General features: G+C 37.8%; 1 protein-coding gene across 3 annotated transcripts in view; it reads right to left on the reverse strand.

Moving 5' to 3' along the window:
- Nucleotides 1–22583, reverse strand: part of WIPF3 (WAS/WASL interacting protein family member 3) — a 102853-nt gene that overhangs the window by 68617 nt on the left and 11653 nt on the right. For all 3 annotated transcript variants that reach the window (XM_077120825.1, XM_077120809.1, XM_077120819.1), the window contains exon 2: nt 3825–3971. In XM_077120825.1, coding sequence (XP_076976940.1) covers nt 3825–3914 — 90 coding nt within the window. In that variant the 5' untranslated portion in view covers nt 3915–3971. The remainder of the gene's footprint in view (nt 1–3824; nt 3972–22583) is intronic.

Genomic DNA, 22583 nt, shown 5'->3' on the forward strand with positions numbered 1-22583 from the left:
GATGAGAGGGTCCCAGGGAGGAGAGTGATAGGAAGTCCCTGGCAGTTGGAGCAGGGAAGGGACCTGATCTGATGGAAGTGGAAGGATCCCTGTCTGCTGGTGACAAATGGAAGGCTGAATGAGACCGGCTGTTTTATATGACAGATGTTGGCAAACTTTTTCTGCAAAGGGCCAAAGAGTAAATTATTTAAGGCTTGTGGGCCAAGAGGTAAAATCAAGGATAATATATATATATCCTTATATGCATATCTATATGTATATGTATATCTATATCTATATATATGTAGTTATATAACAAGAGAAAAAACAGATGCCCACACTTTTTTTATTGACAAAATTCAAAATATAATAATAACAATTGAGTATAATTTTGTTTTGTAATACAAGCCTACCAGTGAGAAGAATAGAATTCTTCCTGGGAGGATAATATTTCACTTAATTGTGTTCAGTTAGCACAGGGCAAAGCAGCCGTAAATGTTTCAGAAATGAATGAGTATGGCTGCATTCCAATAAAACTTCACTTCTAGACACTAATGTTAAATTTCATACAATTTTCACATCAAATATTCTTCTTCTTTTGATTTCTTTCAACCATTTTGAAAATGTAAAAACCATTCTTAGCTCTTTGGTGGTACAAATGCTGGCAGCAAGCCAGACTCACTCTATAGGCTGTAGTTTGCCAATTTCTGTTGTAGAATGTCCCACATTCCGGATATACTGAATTGTCTGTTCATGAGCATTCATTCCTGGCATATTACTACAGGGCAATACTATGCACTTCTCACTCCATCCTGGCATAAGGCTGGTGATGTGAGGTTGTTCCCTTCCTGGAGTTAGTTTGCGCCATTTTGAAGGCACACTTTCCCCTCTGAAATTAGAAGTGACCCATGGAGGGATGCTGGGATCCAGTTTCCCAACAGCCATTCATTCTGTGGTTTAGCTTTCATGGATGATGCTGGTCTCAACTGATCATTACATTGGAAGTTACAAAATAATTTTCATATGATTTTTGATGGCTGCCTAGTATCCTGTTTATGGATTATATAATAGTTTATTTAATCTTACAGTATGAAAAATTTAGACAGTTTATTTTTCCCTCTTTTTTGTTTGCTGCAGTATATAGTGCATTCATTAATATTCCATGGCTATATATTTCTGTACATCTACAATTATTTCCTTATGGAAAAATTTCTTGAAGTGAAACTGAGTCATATAGTATATCCATTTAAGGGTTTTGATCTATACTGACAAGTGGTGCTTTAGGGAGCTATACTCATCTTTGCTCCCACTAGGAGTAATAAGTGCTTGGTTCCTAAGCCAGCATTTAAAATGCCCCATCACCAAAGTGACAGGTGAAAATGGTTTCTCATGTTTCAATTTGTGTTTATTCAAATGTTGTGAGGTTGAAGGCTTTGCATTTCTTCCCCCATTATAATCCTATGCCCATTTTCTCTTCGTCCTTCCTTTATTGATCTGTAAGAGCAATTAAACTAAAAGCTAACTCTTCTCCTTTAATATTCACTACAAATATTTTCCCCAGATTGTAGACACATATGTGTTTTTTCTTTTTTTGCATAGGCAGGCACCGGGAATAGAACCCAGGTCTCTGGCATGGCAGGCGAGAACTCTGCTTGCTGAGCCACTGTGGCCTGCCCAATCCTATACGTGTTTTTTTAAATACTAAAATTTACATGGTTTTCCCCCTCCTAAATTGACCTAATTCTCCATGAGTTAGATGGCTTTTTTTTTTTAATTTGGGAGAGAATGCAAAAAAAAATTAACCAAATGTAGAATTATTTTTATCATGAGCTTAAGCATCTTTAAAGAAAAAGAATTCCCAAATGAAATATTAAATTTTATCATTAGCATTCCAAATTCTCTTCTGATTTTTGCTATTGCATATGTTATACAGGTGATTTCATTAGGTACAGATGTGTGGTTTCTTATCCATCATCTCATATCTACTTTTCCAGAATCAGCATAGTTGTGATTGTAGTTTTAATTAACTCTATGGCATAATGCAATTTTTAATTAACAAAGAATGACAATAAATTTCATTTAGTTCTCATAAACCAGTTGAGATCTAATTTTTCACTAGAATAAAGTACATTCCTATGCACATCCTTCTATAGACTCCTTTGGGCTCTTTTGAGGTTAAGTTTTAAGGTAGTCTCAAAAAGAAAACTACCAGATTTCAGGGGAAAAACGATGCTTCAACAAAGTTTACTGTTTCTGCCAGAAAGCCTCATTCAATATTGCATCCCAGATATTACTATGTCACAGCAATGTTTAAAAGTGTCTATTTTCTCAAATCTCCAACAACATGCATTTTGATAAATGTATTTTTTTCTGGCTAGCTTTATGGGTCTATTTTGGTATTTTAAAAGTTATAATTTGAACTTCTTCAGTGCTAGTCTACGAAAGTGTCTTGAGTGTTTCCTTCACTTACAAGCCGCTTACTTCCTTTGATCCCTTGCAGGATAAAACTCAGCAGCGGGACCTAGACACTTGTTCTCATTCTTTCTAGACTTTGGTTAGAAAGCTCCGGTAAGAAACTCACGCCTATGTGCTGCTTTTCCACAAGACCACCCTTTCCACAAGGACCAGGGCCAAGGTTCAGGCAGATAAATGCCCAGGCACCTCAGATAGGGTCAACGTGCCAAGCTCACGCCAAAGGGGAAGACATCTCAGGCACACTCGCACCCTGGTGAGGGCGAGCAGTAGGGCCTCAGGTCCTCTACTCTTCACCAATAGGCCCCGAGGCCCTGGGGAGAGGGCTGCACTCCCGAGGAGGATGGCAGGTGAGGTTCTATGCCTGGCTTTGCCGACTTGGCTCAGAGCAACCCTAAGTGGGGCTGCCTGTGTGTTGCCACATTCTTTGCCTCCGACTGAAAACAGGAGCTGCTGTCCTGCTAGACCACCCTCCCTGAAGCAGCCTGTGGTTTGGGAAAAGAGGGAGTGAGGGGTGCACCAGGTTTTCCTCAGGGAAAGCTGCATGGCAGCAGTAAGCACTAGCGGTGTTCTTCAATGGGTGTGGGCTAGGGTGCAATTTTGTCCCGCAGGGGACATTTGGCAGTGAGTTGAGACATTTTCCATCGTTTCCATGTTGGGAGGTCAGAGGCCAGGGATACTGCTAAACATCCTAAAATGCTCAGGACAGCACCCCACAAACAGTTCTCTGGCCCTAAGCAGCAGTGGATTGAGAGACGCGCAGATGTAAAACTAAACAACCCTCCTCCACATCCTCCGGACAACCCAAACCGAGAGTATTCAACCGAGAGTATCCAGCCACACAAACGGAAATGACTGCCCAAACAGAAGCTTCCCTTAAAGATCTATATTTCATTATGTATTTCATAAGACACTTATCCTGCTCGCGGGCAGAACCAGGGAAGGGAAGCCCGAGCTCTCACTGTCATCATCCAAACGACATGGTGGAACTGCACATCGCAGCCCCGCCTGGGCTGTGTGCTTTTGGCACAGCAAGGTGGAGGCTATGTTGGCCCGTCTCCAGCCGGGCAAGAGTCAACAAGGAGACCCAGGAAGCCTGTGCCAAATAGCAGGAACTAGAGAAGAAATTATGTAGCCCTTGGTAGACCACCCTGAGAAGGGGCAGCGTGGTCGAGTTGGGGAGAGAAAACCTAAGGCCAGAGGAAAACCCCGGGCCAGGCTGGCTTGGAATGAGACTGCCAGAACCAGCCACCTGAGCACCACCTGCCACAGAGGAGCTGGGTAATGGCTGGCGCTGAGCATTGAAACCTTCTGCTCCAGCGTGTTCGCGGAATTTCTGTGCAGCGGTAAACCAAACAGAACACAGGTCTTACCAGGGGTGCCGATGGTGGCGGAGGGGGAGGGGCCCCCAGAGGAGGAGGAGGCGGAGGCAGAGGAGGCGGTGGTGGCGGTGGCACTGGCATATGTCACGGTGTTGGTGTCTGTTGCCTATGAATGGTCTCAAGGGAGCGCTTTCTGCTCTGAAAAAGAAAAAAATGGGACAGTTTAGGCGTCACTGTCATTATTCATATACAGAGAGCCCATATGGCATGCACACATATTATAGACACCTTCATTCTTTTACTTGTTCATTTGTTCATTCACTCATTCAATAAATACTGAGTACTTGCTGTGAGTCAGGCATCGTGTTAAGTACTGGAGATTGAAAGGAACAGATTCTATAGAAAATTGGGGTATAAACTGACAGAAGTTAGCCATTTTTGTCTCAATATAACAAGAATATCTAAATAGCAACACCTTATTCCATAATGGTTTTTCCACATTACGGAATCCTACCTTTTAGCATTAAATTGTTAGCTTTATCATTTTCAATGTAATTTTAAAATATTCTGTACATAACTTCCACTTTCCTAAGCAAGGCAAACGGAACAAAATTTAAGCTTCTCCACCTGTCTCAGATGCCAGCCTCCAGCAAGGCTCAGCCACGGTAGTACTCGTCCTGCCGGCTCCACTGTTTCTCCTGCTTTCCTTGCTGTTCCTGTATCATTTCTATACATTTGTCTGGCGTGCCGTCTCTCCTCTCCAGGGAATTTACGTCTGACATCGGCTACCCAGGGGGTTTTTCCCCCTTTTTTTAAAAATGCAATTTTATTGAGATATATTCACATACCATATAACCATCCAAAGTATGCAATCACTGGCTCACGGTATCATCACACGGCTGTGCATTCATCACCATAATCAACTTTTGAATATTTTCATTACTCAGAAAGAAAACAACAGAATAAAAACAAATATAAAAGAGAACACCAAAAATATCCCATATACCTTACCCCACCCCCACCCCCACTATTTGTTTATTTTTTTGTCTTTATTTTCCTACCCATCTGTCCATACACTGGATAAAGGAAGTGTCAGTCATGAAGTTTTCACAATCAAATGGTCACACCTAAAAAGCTATATCATTATACAATTGTCTTCAAGAATCAGGTCTACTGGATTATAGTTCAACAATTTCAGGCATTTCCTTCCAGCTATTCTAATACACTAAAAACTAAAAAGGGATATCTACATACTGCATAAGAATGACCTCTGGACTCTATTTGGAATCTCACAGCCACTGAAACTTTGTTTCATTCCATTTACCTTTTTGGTCAAGAAGGCTTTCTCAATCCCAAAATGCCAGGGCCAGGCTCATCCCTGGGAGTCACGTCCCACGTTGCCCGGGTTACACCTGCAGGGGGCTTTTGGTATTTTGCAGGTACGATTCTGTTTCATGTAGTTAAATTTGTAAGATGTCTGATCTCTAAATAAATACATTATTTCTCTGTGGTGTATCTCTCTGTGTGTGTGTCTATCAAGACAAACTGCAAGAGTTTAAAACCTGTATTAAAAGAACCCCACAGTTTACAAAATGAGGAAATTCTATACAAGAACCTGACAGCAATTCAAGCTGGAACTAAAATAAACATCAGATGTAGGGGTGAATTTGTGTTCCTGCTATACCTTTAGTCATTGGGAGACCAGAACAAGGCCTCCTGTGCCTCTGTTTATTCATCTTTAAAATCTTACGGCATTTGTACTTATTTCATGTTAACACTTTTATCTCCATAGAAACAAAAGTCAATTATATAAAATGGTATTTTATTTACTAGGCCTCAGGGAATTTCTTAACACAGTCCACTGTGTTTTATTTTCGTAATCTCTGTTAGTTCATTTTCTGTTTTTATACAGTGGCTACTATAGGACAGGGCTAATCATATTAATTTTCACGGTAATCCTCTAAGGTTAGTAGTGTCATTCCCATTTTTATTAGCAAGGAAAGGATGTTCATAGATCTTGAGTATTTTGCCAAAGTCACAGTGAGTTTACGGTGGACCTGAGATTTGAACCTTCGCTTCTTTCCAGCAGGGTTAAGAATTCCTCAACATTGTATTAAGCTTTGAAATGGTATAAAATATATGTATTAGTGCAACTTTTGTGGAAGGAGTCCATCAAAATTTTCTTCTGATTTCCAAAGACATGCAAGTGCTGATCACCATACAACACCATGACAAGTGTTTACCTGAAGGAAGTGGTCTGAACATTACTGGGTCTCTTTCCTAGACATGAGAACATGAACAGAAAATCTAAGGGGGGAAACTCATTCAAGTGCACAGCATAAAGTTGTATTAACACTGAGGGTAGTGGATCCTTCTTCCTGGTAGAATCAATGTTATCTTATTTTATCACACAATCCAATATACACAATAACACCGGGCAGACAAACTAACATTTTACTGGCTGACTGCCAAAGCAACTTGGAGTCAAGCCCAATTCAGATGAGAAAATCATAAATTATGAGTTATTTGCACTTTAACACTTTCTTTCATAGATGGCACTCAGGATATTCTTTTTATCTAATTTTTTTAGAGAAGTTGTAGGTTTACAGAAATATCATGTAAAAAAATACAGCGTTCCCAAATACCCTAACCCCTACTTTTAACACTTTACATTAGTCGTATATTTGTTTTCTTTTCTTTTTTTTTTTTTTTTGGTGTGTTGATTAGTTTATTATTGAGTTCTGTTTATCAATAGGAAAATTATTTTCAATTAGCTTAAAAATCAGAAAGAAAGTGTTTTGGTGATATTGAGTCAATTACCTTAAAATGTATCATATTGTTCAGGAAGTCTACATTTAGGAGCTTATTCTAAGAAAACAGAGATGCATACAAATTTTTATTCAAGCATGTTTATAATAATCATCACTGATAATACTAGAAAAATTTAGGAACCTATCTAAATGTCCCAGAGACAATATGAGACTACTTAAAAAATTTGTGACGTCTATATAATAGGATATTATGCAGCCCCAAACATTGTTTTTAAAATTAATTTTAAAATTAAAAAAATATATATAACAAACACCAACATTCTTAACATATGATCATTCCGTTCAACATATATAATCAGTAATTCACATTTGTTTTAATTCATGTTTATAATAATTGTACTATTAATTACAGTTCATCATTTACAATGGGGCTCACTGGGTTGTATGGTCCTATGTTTTATCTTTTTTTTTCCCTATGTTTTATCTTTTAACTTTTATTCTAGTAACATGTGTAAGATCTAAAATTTCCCACATTCACTTACATAATTCAGTGCTGTTAATTACACTCATAATCACCACACCACCATCTATTTGCAAAACTTTACAACCAACCCAAACAGAACTTCTGCACAAATTAAGCATTAACTTCCCATTCCCAAGCCCCAACCCAACCCCTGCCAACCTATATTTTAAACTCTAATGCTATGAGTTTGCCTAGTCTAATTATTTCATATTGGTGAGATCATACAATATTTGTCCTTTTGTATCTGGCTTATTTCACTCAACATGTTTTCACGGCTCACCCATGTGGTTGCATGAACCAGCATTTCATTCTGAATAACATTCCATTGTATGTATATACCACATTTTGTTCATCCATTCATCAGTTGATAGACACTTGGGTTGCTTCCATCTTTTGGCAATTGTGAATAATACCACCATGAATACCGGTGTGAAAATACCTGTTCAAGTCCCTGCTTTCAACTTTTGGGGATATATACCTAGTAGAGGAATTGCCATGCCATAGGGTAATTCTATACCTGGCTTTCTGAGAAGTTATATTGTCCTGGTTCTTATATTTGGGTCTTTGATCCAATTTGAACTAATTTTGTATATCATGTGAGATAGGGGTATTCTTTCATTCTTTTGCATATGGATAGCCAGTTTTCCCAGCACCGTTTGTTAAAGAGACTATTCTTTACCAATTGAGTAGACTTTGCAGCCTTGTTGAAAATCAGTTAGCCTGAGAGGTTAGGGCCTATTTCAGAGCTCTCAATTCAATTCATTGGTCCATATGTCTATCCTTGTGCCAGCACCATGCTGTTTTGACCACTGCAGTATTGTAATAAGCTTTAAAGTCAGGAAAGTTGTGTCCTCTAACTTCGTTCTTCTTTTTCAAGATGGTTTTGGCTATTCAGGGCCCCTTACCCTTCCAAATAAATTTGATAATTGGCATTTCCATTTCTGCAAAGTAGGCTATTCGAATTTTGACTGGGATTACATTGAATCTGTAAGTCATTTTGGGTAGATTTAACATCTTAATATTTGGCGTCCTAGTCCATGAACCCTATGTCCTTCCATTTATTTAGATCTCTTTTGATTTATTTTTTAAAAGTTTTGTAGTTTTCCATGCATAAGTCCTTTACATCCTTGGTTAACTTTATTTCTAGATATTTGATGGTTTTACTTGCTTTGTAACTGGAATTTTTATTGATTTCCTCCTCAGCTTGCTTATTACCAGTATATAGAAATACTGCTGATTTTTGTGTATTGATATTGTACCCCACCCATTCTGTTGAATTCATTTATTAGTTCTTGTCACTTTGATAAAGATTTTTCAGGACTTTCTATATAAAGGATCATGTCATCTGCAAACAGCGAAAGTTTTACTTCTTCTTTTCTAATTTGGATACCATTTATTTCTTTTTCTTGCCTAACTGCTCTAGTTACAACTTCCAGTAAACTGTTGAATAATAGTGGTAACAGTGAGCATCCTTTCTTGCTCCAAAGCTTAAGGGGAAAGTTTTCAGTCTTTCACCATTGAGTATGATGTTGGCTGTGAGTTCTTCATAAATACCATTAACATGTTAAGGAATTTCTTTCTATTCTGATCTAAGTGTTTTTATCAAGAAAGGATGTTGGATTTTGTCAAATGCCTTTTCTGTATCAATTGAGATGATTATGTGGTTTTTTTCTTTCATTCTCTTATTGTGGTGTGCTACATTAATTGATTTTCTTATGTCGAACTATGCTTGCAAACCTGGGATGAAACCCACTTGACCAACATGTATAATTCTTTTAATGTGCTGTTAGATTTTATTTGCAAATATTTTATTGAGGATTTTTGCATCTGTATTCATAGGAGAAACTGGCCTGTAATTTTCTTTTCTTGTAACATCATCTGGCTTTGGTATTAGGGTGAAGTTGACTTCATAGAATGAGTCTGGTAGTGTTCCTTCCTGTTGAATTTTTTGGAAGAGTGTGTACAGGATTAGTATTAATTCTTCTTGAAATGGTTGGTAGAATTCACTTATGAAGACATCTGGTCTAAGCTTTTCTTTATTGGGAGGTTTTTGATGACTGATTCAATCACTTTACTTATAACCAGTCTATCGAGATCATCTGTTTCTCCTGGAGTCAGTGAGGCTGTTAGTGTGTTTCCAGGAATTTGTCCATTTCATCTAAATTGACTAATTTGTGGGCATATAGTTGTTCATAGTATCCTCTTATGATCCTTTTTATTTCCATGGGTTCAGTAGTAATGTTTCCCTCTAATTTCTTATTTTATTTTATGTATGATTTCTTTATCTATTACGAATATTAATTGTTATCAGAAATGTGGTTTCAAATACTTTCTCCCATTGAGTAAGCTTTCTTTTCACTTTCACAATAAAGTCTTTATACACAGAAATTTTTCATTTTGATGAGATACAATTTATCTATTATTTATTTTGTTGTTTGTGCTTTGGATGTAAAATCTATTTTATTTTATTTATATTTTCTTTTTTTTATTTGTCACTCTAGCTAAGGATTTGTCAATTTTACTGATCTTTTCAAAGAACCAACTTTTGTTTTTGTTAATGTTATTTTTTTTATTCCCTATTTCATTTATTTCTGCTCTAACCTTTGTTATTTCATTCCTTCTGCTTGCTTTGGGTTTAGTTTGCCGTTCTTTTTCTAGTTCCTCCAGGTATACACTTAGGTCATTGATCTTAGCTCTTTCTTTTTTTTTTTTTTAATGCATAGCATTTAGGGCTATAAATTTCCTCTTCAGCACTGCCTTTGCTGCATCCCATAGCTTTTGATATGTTGTGCTCTTGTTTTTATTTGTCTCAAGATATTTACTGATTTTCCTTGTAATTTCTTCTTTGACCCACTGATTGTTTAAGAAGTCTGCTATTTAACTTCCATATATCTGTGGATTTTCCAGTTCTCTGCCTTTCATTGAATTCCATTATGGCCAGAGAAGGTGGTTTGTATAATTTCATTCCTTATTGAGACTTGTCTCAAAAGTCTCTTTATTGAGACTTGTCTGTAGCCTAACATGTGGTCTATTCTGGAGAATGATCCATGTGTACTTGAAAAGAATGTATAGTCTGCTGATTTAGCATGCAATGTTTTGTATATGTCTGTTAAGTCTAGTTCGTTTTTCATATAATTTAAGTTCTCTGTTTCCTTATTAATCTTCTGTCTAGATGTTCTATCTACTGATGAAGTGTTGAAGTCTCCAACTATTATTGTAGAGATGTCTGTTTCTTCCTTCAGTTTCACTAGAGTTTGCTTCATTTATTTTGGGGCAACATGATTAGGTGCACAAATATTTATCATTGCTATTTAATCTCGGTGGATTGGCCCTTTTATTAATATATAGTGTCCTTTGTCTCTTGCACAAGCTTTGACTTAAAGTCTATTTTGAATAATATTAGTATAGCTAAGTCAGCTCTTTTTTTGGTTACTATTTGCATGAAATATCTTTTTCCATCCTTTCACTTTCAAAGTCTTTGTGTCTTTGTGTCTAATATGAGTCTTTTGAAAATAATATATAGCTGTATCATGCTTTTTATCCATTCTGCCAATGTGTATCTTTTGATTGGGGAGTTTAATCCATTAACATCCAGTGTTATTATTGTAAAGGTGGTACTTTCTGCAGCTGTTTTGTTCTTTGGTTTTTATATGCCATATCTTTTTTTGGCTCTCATTCCTTTCATGTTCCTCTGTTTCTTCTCTTCTTGTTGTTTTTGTCCCACATTGCCTCTTTATATTTTGTGTGTCCGTTATTCAGGAAATATGTCTTTTTCTTGTTCAAGTGCATTCTGATTCCTACAGGAATTAAAGAGTAGAGTTGTATATTTAGGATACAGTACTATTGGATTATTCATTTACACTTTTAGTCCTTTACTAAAGATCTTCATTTCTTCACAATATTCCAAGCCACTCTCTTCTGTATTTTCCTTCCAATTTGCTGAACTTCCTTTAGTAATTTTTGTAGGACAGTTCTTATTGACAAACTCTCTTGTTTCCTGTTTATCCTTAAATACTTTAAACTCTCCCTCATTTTTGAAGGACAGTTTTGCTGGATAAAGAATTCTTGGCTGGCAGTTTTTCTCTTTTAGGACCTTAAATATATCATACACTGCCTTCTTGCCTCCCTGCTTTCTGATAAGAAATAAGCTCTTAGTCTTATTGAGGCTCTCTTGTATGTGATGAATCACTTTTTTCTTGCTACTTTCACAACTGTCACTTTATCTTTGGCATTTGACAGTCTGATTAGTATGTATCTCAGAGAAGGTCTATTAGGGATTATTCTGTTTGGAGTATATTTACTTTATTGGACATGTATATTTATGTTTGGACATTATTTCCTCAAATAGTCTTTCTGTCCCTTTTTCCTTCTCTTCTCCTTCTGGGACATCCATGATGTGTATATTTGGACACTTCATTCTCTCATTCAAATCCCTGAGACCCTGCTTAATTTTTTCTATTCTTTTCTCTAACTGTTCTTCTGACTGTATGATTTTTATTGACCTGTCTTCTAATTCATAGATTCTTTCTTCTACCTGTTCAAATCTGCTGTTGTGTGCCTCGAGTGCATTTTTAATCTCCATTATTGCTTTCATCCACATAATTTCTGTTAGTTTCTTTTTAAACTTTCTAAACCAATTCTTTATGCTCATACATTGTCTTCTTAATATCCTTTAGCTCTATATCCATATTTTCCTTCAGTTCCTTGAATTGAATTAGGAGACATGTTTGAACTTCTTTGATTAACTGTTCCAAATTCTGGTCTCCTCTGAAGTTTTAGTCTGTTTTGTTCCCTTGACTGAGCTGTATCTTCTTGCTTCTTAGTATGGCTTATAATTTTTTATGATGTCTGGGTATGTGATTATTTTGATATGTTAATTCTAAAGATCACTATTTCCCTCTGGTCTAGTGTTTTATTGTTGATTGGTGCTATGGTTCTTCTTTGACACTTGGTCCAACTTATTCTTGACTTTTAGAGTAACCAGTGTTTAATTGTTCAGATTTTCTCAGCTTTTCTTCATCAGTGGTTTCATTGTCAATAGCTTGACCATCAACTGTCTTCCTCGGTTTTTCACTTACAGATAGTCTAAGCACTAAGCAGACAAAGCCCACTGTAAGATGGGTAAATTTCATAGGGCAGGCCACAAGCTTTGAACTACAATGAAGATTTTTGATGAATTCCCCAGGAGAAGATGGCTGGCTTAAGTAGAGATGTAAATTCTCTCTTCTCTTGGTAAATTCTTTATATGACCTTTCATTCAGTGGTAAAATTAATTTCAGTAAAAAATTATACAGCAGGGATGAATGAGTTGGCTGAAATATTAATAGAATAAGAGAAAATACACAGGTCTTATTATGTAAGGATTTCATCTTTCAAATAAAACATATGAGAAGAGACAGATCTGCTTCCCTTGTGAAGAACTGGCAAGGACAAGAAAAATAACTTTAAAAACTTAAATGCAAGGGTCTCACCTCTTACCTAAGGAAAAATGACAATAGGAAGAAACTTTAAGGAGAACCGTGGCAGAGCTATTAGTGGAACCTATCAGTACACAACTAAACTGCTTTTCCTGGCTTCCCTTGCAGTAGGTGAGACCAGATGACTGAATTCTGGCCAGTGAGATGAAGGCAGAAATGATATTCTATTCTTTACTTTCACGCTGGCCCATAAAGACCTGCCACCCACAACTTTTCACTCTTTTTTCATCCATTGGCTAGAAGCAAAGGCCCTGTGGGTTGGCAGAGCCACAAGAGGTAAGAAGCCTGGTTCCCTAACTCACCCATTGTAAGACCTAACTCACCCATTGTAAGAATACCCATTAGTTAAAAACGCTCAATTAGACTTTAGGAAAAATAAACTTTTATTGTGATAAGCCTTGGAGATTATGGAGCTCAATCTTTATAACCATTAATATTACTTAACAGGAACTAAATAGAACATAACTTTTCATACCCTGTTTATATGCTTAGCACTGTATTGGTTGCTTTTTATACAAAATTTTATTTAACCTTCTCAATAATCCAGACAACAGATAGCCACCTTTTGGTTCAGAGAGGTTATACAGCTTTTATTAAATCTCAGAAAGAACATCAGAACTGGACCTGGTCTTCTTGCTCCAAAACCACATAGTTTCAATAACTTGGTGTGATTCAGCTCATATTATTTTTCTGACTCTGTTGTTCCATTTGCAAATATTTCAACATTGTTTTGAGACCCTCAAGTGAAAGGGACCCCATAAAGTTCAATGTAATTCCTACACTTGTTCCTCTCTAGCCAAAGTGCCTTCGCATTCCCCATTTAGTTTCATCCTTATGAATCTGACAATGATTAGGTGCTACTGGACTTCTGTCTTGCTGGAATCCAGGGCAAGATTTTTCAAGTTCTAGAATTAAAGGATTTTTTATAGGCTGTGCTTGATGGCTGTGAAGGCTTTTACTTGACAGACATAATAATTAAGCAATTATCTAGAGAAGTGTTTGCTAAAATCTGACAGTTAAGAATGCAGAGCTCCAGGAAGTCACAGGCTGTACTCATGAGCTCTTTGATGCTTTGTACTCTCACAACCCATTTTAAAATGTTATTTTGCTTTGAAAGGTATAAAAAAATGTTTAGGATAAAAAAAGCCAGATTTTCAAAGGCTTTTTATACTTTCTCCCAACTTATGAAATAACTGAAAAACAGCATCAAAATGTGTTCAGATATTTAAGCACTACAAAGAGGGGTGGAGATGGGAACAGAAGAAACACATGCTCTCATGTGCAACCCAAATCCAGGGGACTGTGCTTGGTCTTAGGGTCAGACAGACCTGGTTCTACTTCTTGTTTTGCTTTTTCCCTGGCTGGATGACCTTGTCAAGTCATTTAACCTCAATGGGCCTCATTTTTTCCATTTGTAAAAACGAGGGCATATAGTACATAATTCTTAGTTTCTTATGAGAATTGAAACCGATACTGTGTATAATAAAGACCATAATACAGGTCCAGACACACTGAAAAATGGGCAGCTATATTTATCACCACCACCACTACAAGGAACTATAAGTACAGGTGGAGTGTGATACATGTCCCAAGAGAGGTATGGAGTGGCAGGAAATGTAAAAAAAATCAATTCAACCTCAGGAAGAGAGGACAATATATGTATGCATGGTAAGAGCTACTGCATTTTTCAAGAGGCAGAAAGATAGACAAGGGAGTTTATTCTACATAGAAGAATATTGTAAAATAAAGGTACTCAAGTGGGGGAATAGAATGCAAGCAGCCTTAGAGGCTCTAGAGGTGTGGGAAGAGACAAAGAATGGACACATCAGAGGAGCTAAAATGACACTAAACTCTTTTGCAAGTGTCTCCTTCCTTGGATAGGGATGGACATCTGTCTTGTGTCCACACAACATCTTTTGAACATTTTTCCTATGCCTGAGGAATATCTCACATTGTGAGTTCTACCTCCCTAAGACAGAAACCAGGAACCCACTACCCAGCATCTCTTGCAGGCAGGGAGCAGATAGCTCGTCTCAGAGGTGGGAAAGGAAACGGATGAAGAAGGCAAGGAGGAGACCCAGCAGACAGGAGGGAAGACCTGGGTCTGGAGCAGGAGACCCCTGCACAGCTCTGGCAGGTATGCTGTGCAAATGCCAACCCAGTGCTGGAAGGATCTCCCCCTGTCCCCTTTTTTCCTTTTTTTTTACACCCCGAAGTCTAAAATCCAGCTTTTTGTGTAAAAAATGTAGTTTTGAAATGTGGGTAACTAATTTAAAATGTATTTTAAAAAACTGGTCGGTGGACAAAAGACGTCTCAAGTTACATCACCATGCAACCTTCCTCCTGGGGCAGTGAGTGGGGGGTGGGGCGTGGATTCAGTGCCTTCTTCACGTAGATAGCTAACTATTCTTTCTTCTACCCCTTTCCTCCCCTTCCTTCCTCTCTTCATCAGCCTGTCTGCACCTGTTGGGAAATCAATGCGGACTGGCCTCACCTTTCTTGTAACTTTAAGAAATGCATACGTCCCTACTGAGATTAGTGAGTTATTTTAGAAAGAAATAAATCATGGTAAACAATTTTACACACTAGCTGCTCTGGTCAAAACTATTAAGGATTTTTTTCTTTAAAGAGTAGTCTGTCAGAACATCAACTAGTTCCATTCTCCTAACCCATATTTTTGACAGCCCCTTCCAACATGAAAAAGTTAGACTGGACATAGCCCAAATACCCCTAAACAGTGGGAGAAAGGTCAAAGGTGATGGTGGCGTCATACAGAGAAGGTCGGGTTTAACAAATGAGTATGAGTGCTGAATCAGCACACTGATATTTCTTTTAGTCTCCAGTACCTTAGAGCAGCTAGAAATAAAAGCCTAACCTTGTGGAATTATAACCCATACCAAACTCTGAAATCTGTCCTACAACTGATTGTTGCAATGCGCTTTGAAACTTATTGCTTTTTTTGTACATACGTTATTTTTTACAAAAAAGGAAAAAAAGAGAGAGAGAAGGAAGAGTATAATAGAGAAGATAGGATTTAACAACTGACTATGACTGGTGAATCAATATATGATATTTCTTTTGGTCTCCAATGTCTTAGAACAGCTAGAAAAAAAAAATGAAAAATTATGGAACTGTAACCCATACCAAAGTTTAAAATCTATTGTATAACTACTTGTTAAAATGTACTTGGAAATTTATTGCTTTTTTGTATATATGTTATTTTTCACAATTAAAAAAAAAAGAGTAGTCTATCAGATTACAGCTGTTCATGAATAGAAAGCATGCTTTTTTTCCTAATATAAGAAGGATTACAGCTACCATTTGACAAAAGCATCTTTTTTTTTCTGGTTCTAATAATACACTTGAATAGGAATCTGAAAATAAGGTTCTCTATGCACTCATAACATTTTATGTTTTGACACTGACTCACCTAATCCCTTGTTTCTATGGCTGTGAAACTGGGGAAAGAACAGAGAATTCTCCACCTCTGAACTAAGAAAGGTGAGTGAACCCCATAAGCCAGTTCATTTCTCACGTTTATGGCATTTGGTTTATGGCCCTGCCACCTCAAGGATTAGTCATTTATTTATCAAGGGTGACCTGTGGCCAAGAAATCACAGCATCCAAGCCCACATGCATACAAGGCACAAATAAATAAAAGGGTCCTTAAAATAAATGTAGTAAATCTTTCAAAGCTATAAATAAAATCAAGAAAAAATTTTTTAAGTCTCTCCAAGTGGTGGTGACAACAAATTTGTGAAGGCTACTTTATTGTCACTTCCTCATCGTTTAAGGAATGAATTCTTTGGACCTTGACCTTTCTTGGGATTCCCCACCTTTATGATCTGGTCCCCACTCACCAGTAAACACCATCTTCTTGCTGGCCAAAGGGAAGTTGCTGCCCTCATTCTCCTCAGTGGTATAAAAATGCTGGAAATATTCAGGCTTTTTTGGTGGGGGCTACTGGCCAGAGTCACCAGGAAAGAAGGATGGGGGAAGGAGAAATAAAAAGCACAGGATAAAAAACACCTGAGCATTTGTGTTCACATAATCATAAAAAGACTTGGTCTGAACTATGTGTCAGGCTCTGTTCTTTCAAATATTTACCCACTTAACTACCACTACACCCCAATAAGACTGATACGATTATTATCTTCATCTTCAGATGAGGAAACTGAGGCACAGAGAGGTTAAGAAACTTGCCCAAGATCACAGAGTGACTTTGTGGAGGAGCTGACCTTCAAACCCAGGGCATCTGGCTCCAGAGTCTACATTCTTAGATACCAGGCTGAGTTATTGGTACATGTATGAGTTTCATAGTTTCTGTCACATCCACATATCACCTGAACTTGTATTTACTTAAAATTTTCTATAAATCAACTCATGTTTTTAGTTAAGTGCGTTCATTTTGAAAAGGAAATGCACTTAAGTTAGTACTGGAAATGGAAAACCAATGCCACTTGCCATAAATAGAAGGTATCCATAAAAATACACACAATAATTATTAGAATCAAAATGTTCATGTATGTACTATCTAAACTTACCTCAGGGTTCCCCAGTGACCATCAACTATGCTTTGGGAGGCAGTGATCTAGAACAGGACTTCTAGGGCCCAAGTTTCTACATTCCTAACAAGCCCCCAGGTGAGGCCAGCACCGCTGGTCCACGGACAACACTTTGAGTAGCTTTAGAAAGCAGAAGCATGTATGAAATGCAGTCTCTCCCTCAGAGATGTTGACTCAGAATCTTTGGTGGGTCTTATCAACAAGTGATTTTTAAGACCATTTAAGTTTGAAAAGCTCCATTCTAGAACATCAAGTATAATGAAACTGTCCCATATAGTCAGAAGCTGTGTCCTCTACTAAAAAGACTTGTGTTCACGTTAACTCAATTTCAACAGCTGGGGCTTAGAATTGGCAGTGACACACAAAAATGAAAGAGAAACCAAGCTGAGCAGCCATCCATTCACTTCTCACACAGATGATATGAAGGTTTTCTGAGACCTGAGAAACACCAGCAGGGCCAATGCTCCTAAATCAGCTCAGCCCTACCTGGATGTTACAGAGAATTATCCACTGAAAGGTATAAAGGATTAGTGCAGATTTGGCTCTGTGGATTCTAAAGTGAAGACTTACATCAACCACAATCTAATAAGAAACCTGCTGAGTCACACCTAACCCATCAGTGCATAACTTGGTTTCCTTTTATAAGACTTGTTAAAATGCAATTATGTTCCCAGATCAGTCATTGAATTCATTATAATATTTGAAAAGTATTTGATGAAGAGAAAAAAGGAGAGATGGATCATATTTACCATTGATGCAGGCATTTCGGTTATAGTTAAAGGTCACAAAAATTGTTGTCATGTGGCTCCCAAGGATGAAAGGAGAAAATATTGTTTTCCTGTCTTTTATTCCCCTGCCCTTGAATTAGCTAAGAGAAACTCTGGGTTTATTAAAAATGTATTATATTAATCACGTATTTATAAGCAAATCTCATTTTTAATATAACAACTATGTTTCTGAAAAAAGCATCTCCCTCTAATTTTGGAAAACCAAGATATCACTATGTATAAAATAGGAGTTTAATATTATATAATAATGTCATTTTTACAAAATAAATTACCACCTCTTTATTTCATTTTATAACATTAGATTTAAAAGGAAAGTGTCTCTTCTTTCTTAAGGCTAAGGGCATAACTCTTTGATTAGGAAGGACTGTGAGTACTCCTGAAAATGCTGCTCAAAAACTCATCGAAGAAACAAGCAGACTGGAGGTGGCCCAGGGTACCAGTCTACACAAGAGAGAAAGACAGAAAAGAGAAATCCTGTCTTTTCAAGTTCTGCTTCTGAGACTTTACAATTTTCAAGTTCCTTTGCCTTGCGCCCTCGTGGTGCAGTTTGGCTTGTTGAGGCCAAGGAAGGTCTAAGCAGCTTCTGGAGACCCCAGTCCCTCCTGAAGTTACATGACAGCCTCAAACAACCTGCAGAAAGTAGCCACCTTCACGGCTGTCACCAGGCAGATTCCCTACTACGGCAGCAAGCACAGCTCCCTGGCAGCTAGATTTGATAAACCGGCGGGCAGGTCTCACTCCTCACTGCATGATATCACTTCCCCGTTTAACACAAACTCTTTCCAGGACCCTTTACTGCGAAGTCAAACTCTACCTCTCAGCGCCTGCAGCTTCCTGGGCATCCTGCCCTTGACCCACACCACACTTCTGCCATTTCGTTACACATCTGTCCATTAGAGCTCTGCGTCTTTGTTCCTGCTCCCTGGCCTGCATGGGATGGCCTTCTCCACCCGGAAATTTTAATATTCGACTCAGTCTCCAGCTTTTTTGCACAGACTTTCTTCTCCCTCTGGTAGACCTGCTGCCCCACTGGTACTTTGCTTACAGTGGCACTAGGCATTCTGGACATTTTCTTTGCACAGGTCGAGTCTCTCCCTTCACCCTCAAAGGTGCAAAGACAGCGACTCTTCTTGTCCTAGAGATCGTGATATTGCCAAGGTTTCCTGCTTCCCTTTATCTCCATCTCTATCATCTCTATCCTTATCCCTATCCCTATATCAATCTATATCTATACATCTATCTATATCTATATATAACATCTACATCTATCTATCTATCTATCTATCTATCTATCTATTTTTCTATCTATCAACTATCTAATCTATTTTAGGGATTGGGCCAACTGTTCAAGCAATGTATTTTGTGGATGTTGGAGTCTCAAAGATTACGGCACCCAATAGAAAAGGCTAACCCGGCATATTGAGCAACATCGGAGTCAAAGAGATGCTGTTTGGTATTTGGGAGAACTAGTTCTTGCTCTAATGCCCTTCTGCCATCTATCTCTCCATCAGCAAAAAGGTAGAGCTTCTTCTTTTCCTAGTTTGCATAAATGTGAGGACCAAATGTGTATTGCTGTGAAATAGGTACTACATAGAGTTAAAATGGTCCCTGAACCTCCCCTTTAAAACAAAATTCTTTCCAAGTTAATTTTCTTAAATAAGTTTGTGGTTGCTTCCGGGAAATGGAAATGCTCTACCTGAAAGTTAGGAGAAAAGAGGCAGCTTGCTTTAGTCTCTTAAATGAGAAAATCCACTTTTCAAAACAAAGTTGAGCTCAAGAAGTTCTCCTGGTTTTATGATGGTGGAGTGAAAACATCACTGTTCTTCCTTTCCATGGAAATCATTTCAAAACAAAAGGAAAGGGAAAATCAGAAATATAAACTCATTTTTTGGTCAAACTAGATTTCTGTAACCCTGAACTTCCATAAAGGAGACCGGACAGCCCAACGCCATGGTCATCAGATACAGGTGATGACACAGGTGTCATAGAGGGCACACCTGTGCATGTGGGCTCAGAGGCAGCCCACAGCAACCAACTCCAAAGCAGGAAGCGGTGCCTCCGCAGGGGCTGGGAGGGGTCCATCAACACCTGTTTAGAATAACAGAACAGGGTGTGGGGATGCAGATCCTAGCAGGAGCAGGCCCAGCCCTAGGCCAGCCAGGGAGCAGGGAGAGAGCAAAGACCAACCATCTCAGCAGGTGCACTCTAGAGATGAGGGAGGGTGAGGGACAGAGAGAAGGCGAATCATGAGCATCCCTTTTTCCAATCATCTCTGTTGGTGTGCTGGATTTGTAAACACACACACATTCTCTCTTATCCTTCCTCCCTCCGACGCTCCCTCCTTCCTTCCTTTCTCCCTCCACCCACTCTGTCTCTCTCTCATAAAGAGTAACTCCCTGAGCCAAAAAGAATTCTTCCTGTTTCAAAACCTGCCCTGTTCCTTCCCCAAATAAGTCTCCTGCAAATGCGTGGCCCAAGAAGAATCTAACTCATTTTAAGATAAATAATAAAAAAGGAACCAGAACCAGATCTATGCAAAGAAAAAGTGGGGTAGGTAACAGGAAACAGAACTGATGATAGATGAAGAACATTTATTTGGAAAAATACTGCTGTGGAGCAGATGAAAATTGTGACAAGGCATATAATTATTAACACAAAGAATTCAATGAAACAATGAACCACTTAAATAAGCCCTCAAAGAAAAGAGAGAAGGAATCTGGGAAGAGACAGCAAGGTAATAACAGAACATGAAACTTAGATAGGGCAGAACTGAAAAAGTAAAATGAGGACCACAGTAAGAGCCGCTGAAAGTTAACAGATATTGTTGAAAACACACTGAGGACCATGGAGGATTGAGAAAAAAGAACAAAATGAAATGGAAATGGGCAAAGAATTTAAAGGTTTAGAAAGACAGTGAACAGGTAAAAAGATTATTGGTTTTCTTTAATAATAGACATAGGTAAATGGAAGAAAAAATTATTACGATATATAATTTCCAATATATATATCTGAGAACTTAAAAAAAATGAGATTTAATTCTACAGGTTAAAGAAGTACACAGTATCTGTTGGAGATTGAAACTTGCTCCCCACAAAAGGCATATTCAGGCCCCAACCCCTGGTCCTGTAGGCGTGAACCCATCTGTAAAGAGAACCTTTGAAGATCTCATTACTTAAGGTGTGCCCAAACTAAAGGAGGGTAGATCTTAATCCAGTATGGCTAAAGTCCTTATCAAGCAAAGGAAACTGGACACAGGAGAAGCCACACAAAGAGCAAGAAACTGGAAGTGATGCAACCTGGAAGAGAAAATAAAAGATGATGTTATGTGCCTTGCAATGTGACAGAAAAGCCAAGAACCAAGGATCACTGGTCCCCAGCCCCAGAGTGCCACGGTCTTCAGGGAAAAAGCATCACCTTGCTGAAACCTCAAGTTTGGTTTTCTCCTAGCCTCAAAATGTGAGCCAATAAATTCCCACTGTCTAAGCCTTTTGTTTAAGGCATTTGTTTTAGTATCTGGGAAACTACATAGTATCTGAAGAAAATGACACCATCTTAGAAACATATTAGCCATGTAACAAAATCCCAGAGAAATGAAGTATGACTCCAAATGCAAGTATGACAGCCCAACTGTCACTGTAGTAAAAAGGCAAGTGACAAATGTTTTAAAAATGCAGGATTTATGTTTCCTGAACTTTTTGAAGGTATTACTTCAGGAAAAAAACCCAGCTCATCAAGGACTGAGGAGAGAAAATAGGGCAAAAGAACTGGCAGTAGGTACTAGATTAACTGTAGAAACAAGAACAAAACACCTACAGAATTATAGAACAGAATGTAACTGCTATAAATCTAGGAAAAACAGAAAGTAATAACTAACAAAGTTGACAGGTAAAATGGGAGATAGAGTGGAAGATATTATATGTATACTGATTTCCTTAGTTTTTATACCAAGGTGGTCAAAAGACACGTTAACCATTTAGTTAACTAAATTTAGTTAAGTGGACTGTACACGTAAAAATGGTTAAAATGACAAATTTTATGTCATATAAATTTTATCACAATAAAATACTCCTTTTAAGTCAATAATTCATGTACACTTAAGAGGATAAAAGAATAAATAAAATATATTTAAAGGTACAAATGTAAATACTAGAAGAACTAAGGAAAATGACCTTATCATATACAATTGGACACTGGAAGGGAGGTCTGGAAAGGGAGAGAGGGGAGGTGGGAGGTATTGGATATTCAGTATTGCTTATGGTGGGGAATCAGTAGATACTTTCTAAAATAAAAACAAAAACAGAGTCCTATATAGGTTAAGGTTACCAAAGTAACTACTAGAAGAACCCACCTCCCAAATGGAATGGGGCGCACATAAATAAAGTCCAGTTAAAGTCAGGAATTAGACAAGAATGTCCCCTGCTGCTACGACTACTACTAGGAGTAGTTGTCAATTCAACTAGATAAGACAAGAGAAGGAAAGAAAACATAAATATTTGGAAAGAAAGGAGTTCCATTATCTTTCCTTTCCCAGATGGTATGGAGACATACATGGAAAACCCAAGAGAAACAACTGAAAAATTATAACAATAAGAGAATCCAGAAAGATGATACATAAAATTTAAAACTGACACATAAAATTTAAAACCAAAAGATATACAAACAATAAATTGTTAGAAATATTAATGA

Source organism: Tamandua tetradactyla, chromosome 1 (genome assembly GCF_023851605.1).
Source record: "Tamandua tetradactyla isolate mTamTet1 chromosome 1, mTamTet1.pri, whole genome shotgun sequence".
NCBI classification, from domain to species: Eukaryota; Metazoa; Chordata; class Mammalia; order Pilosa; family Myrmecophagidae; genus Tamandua; species Tamandua tetradactyla.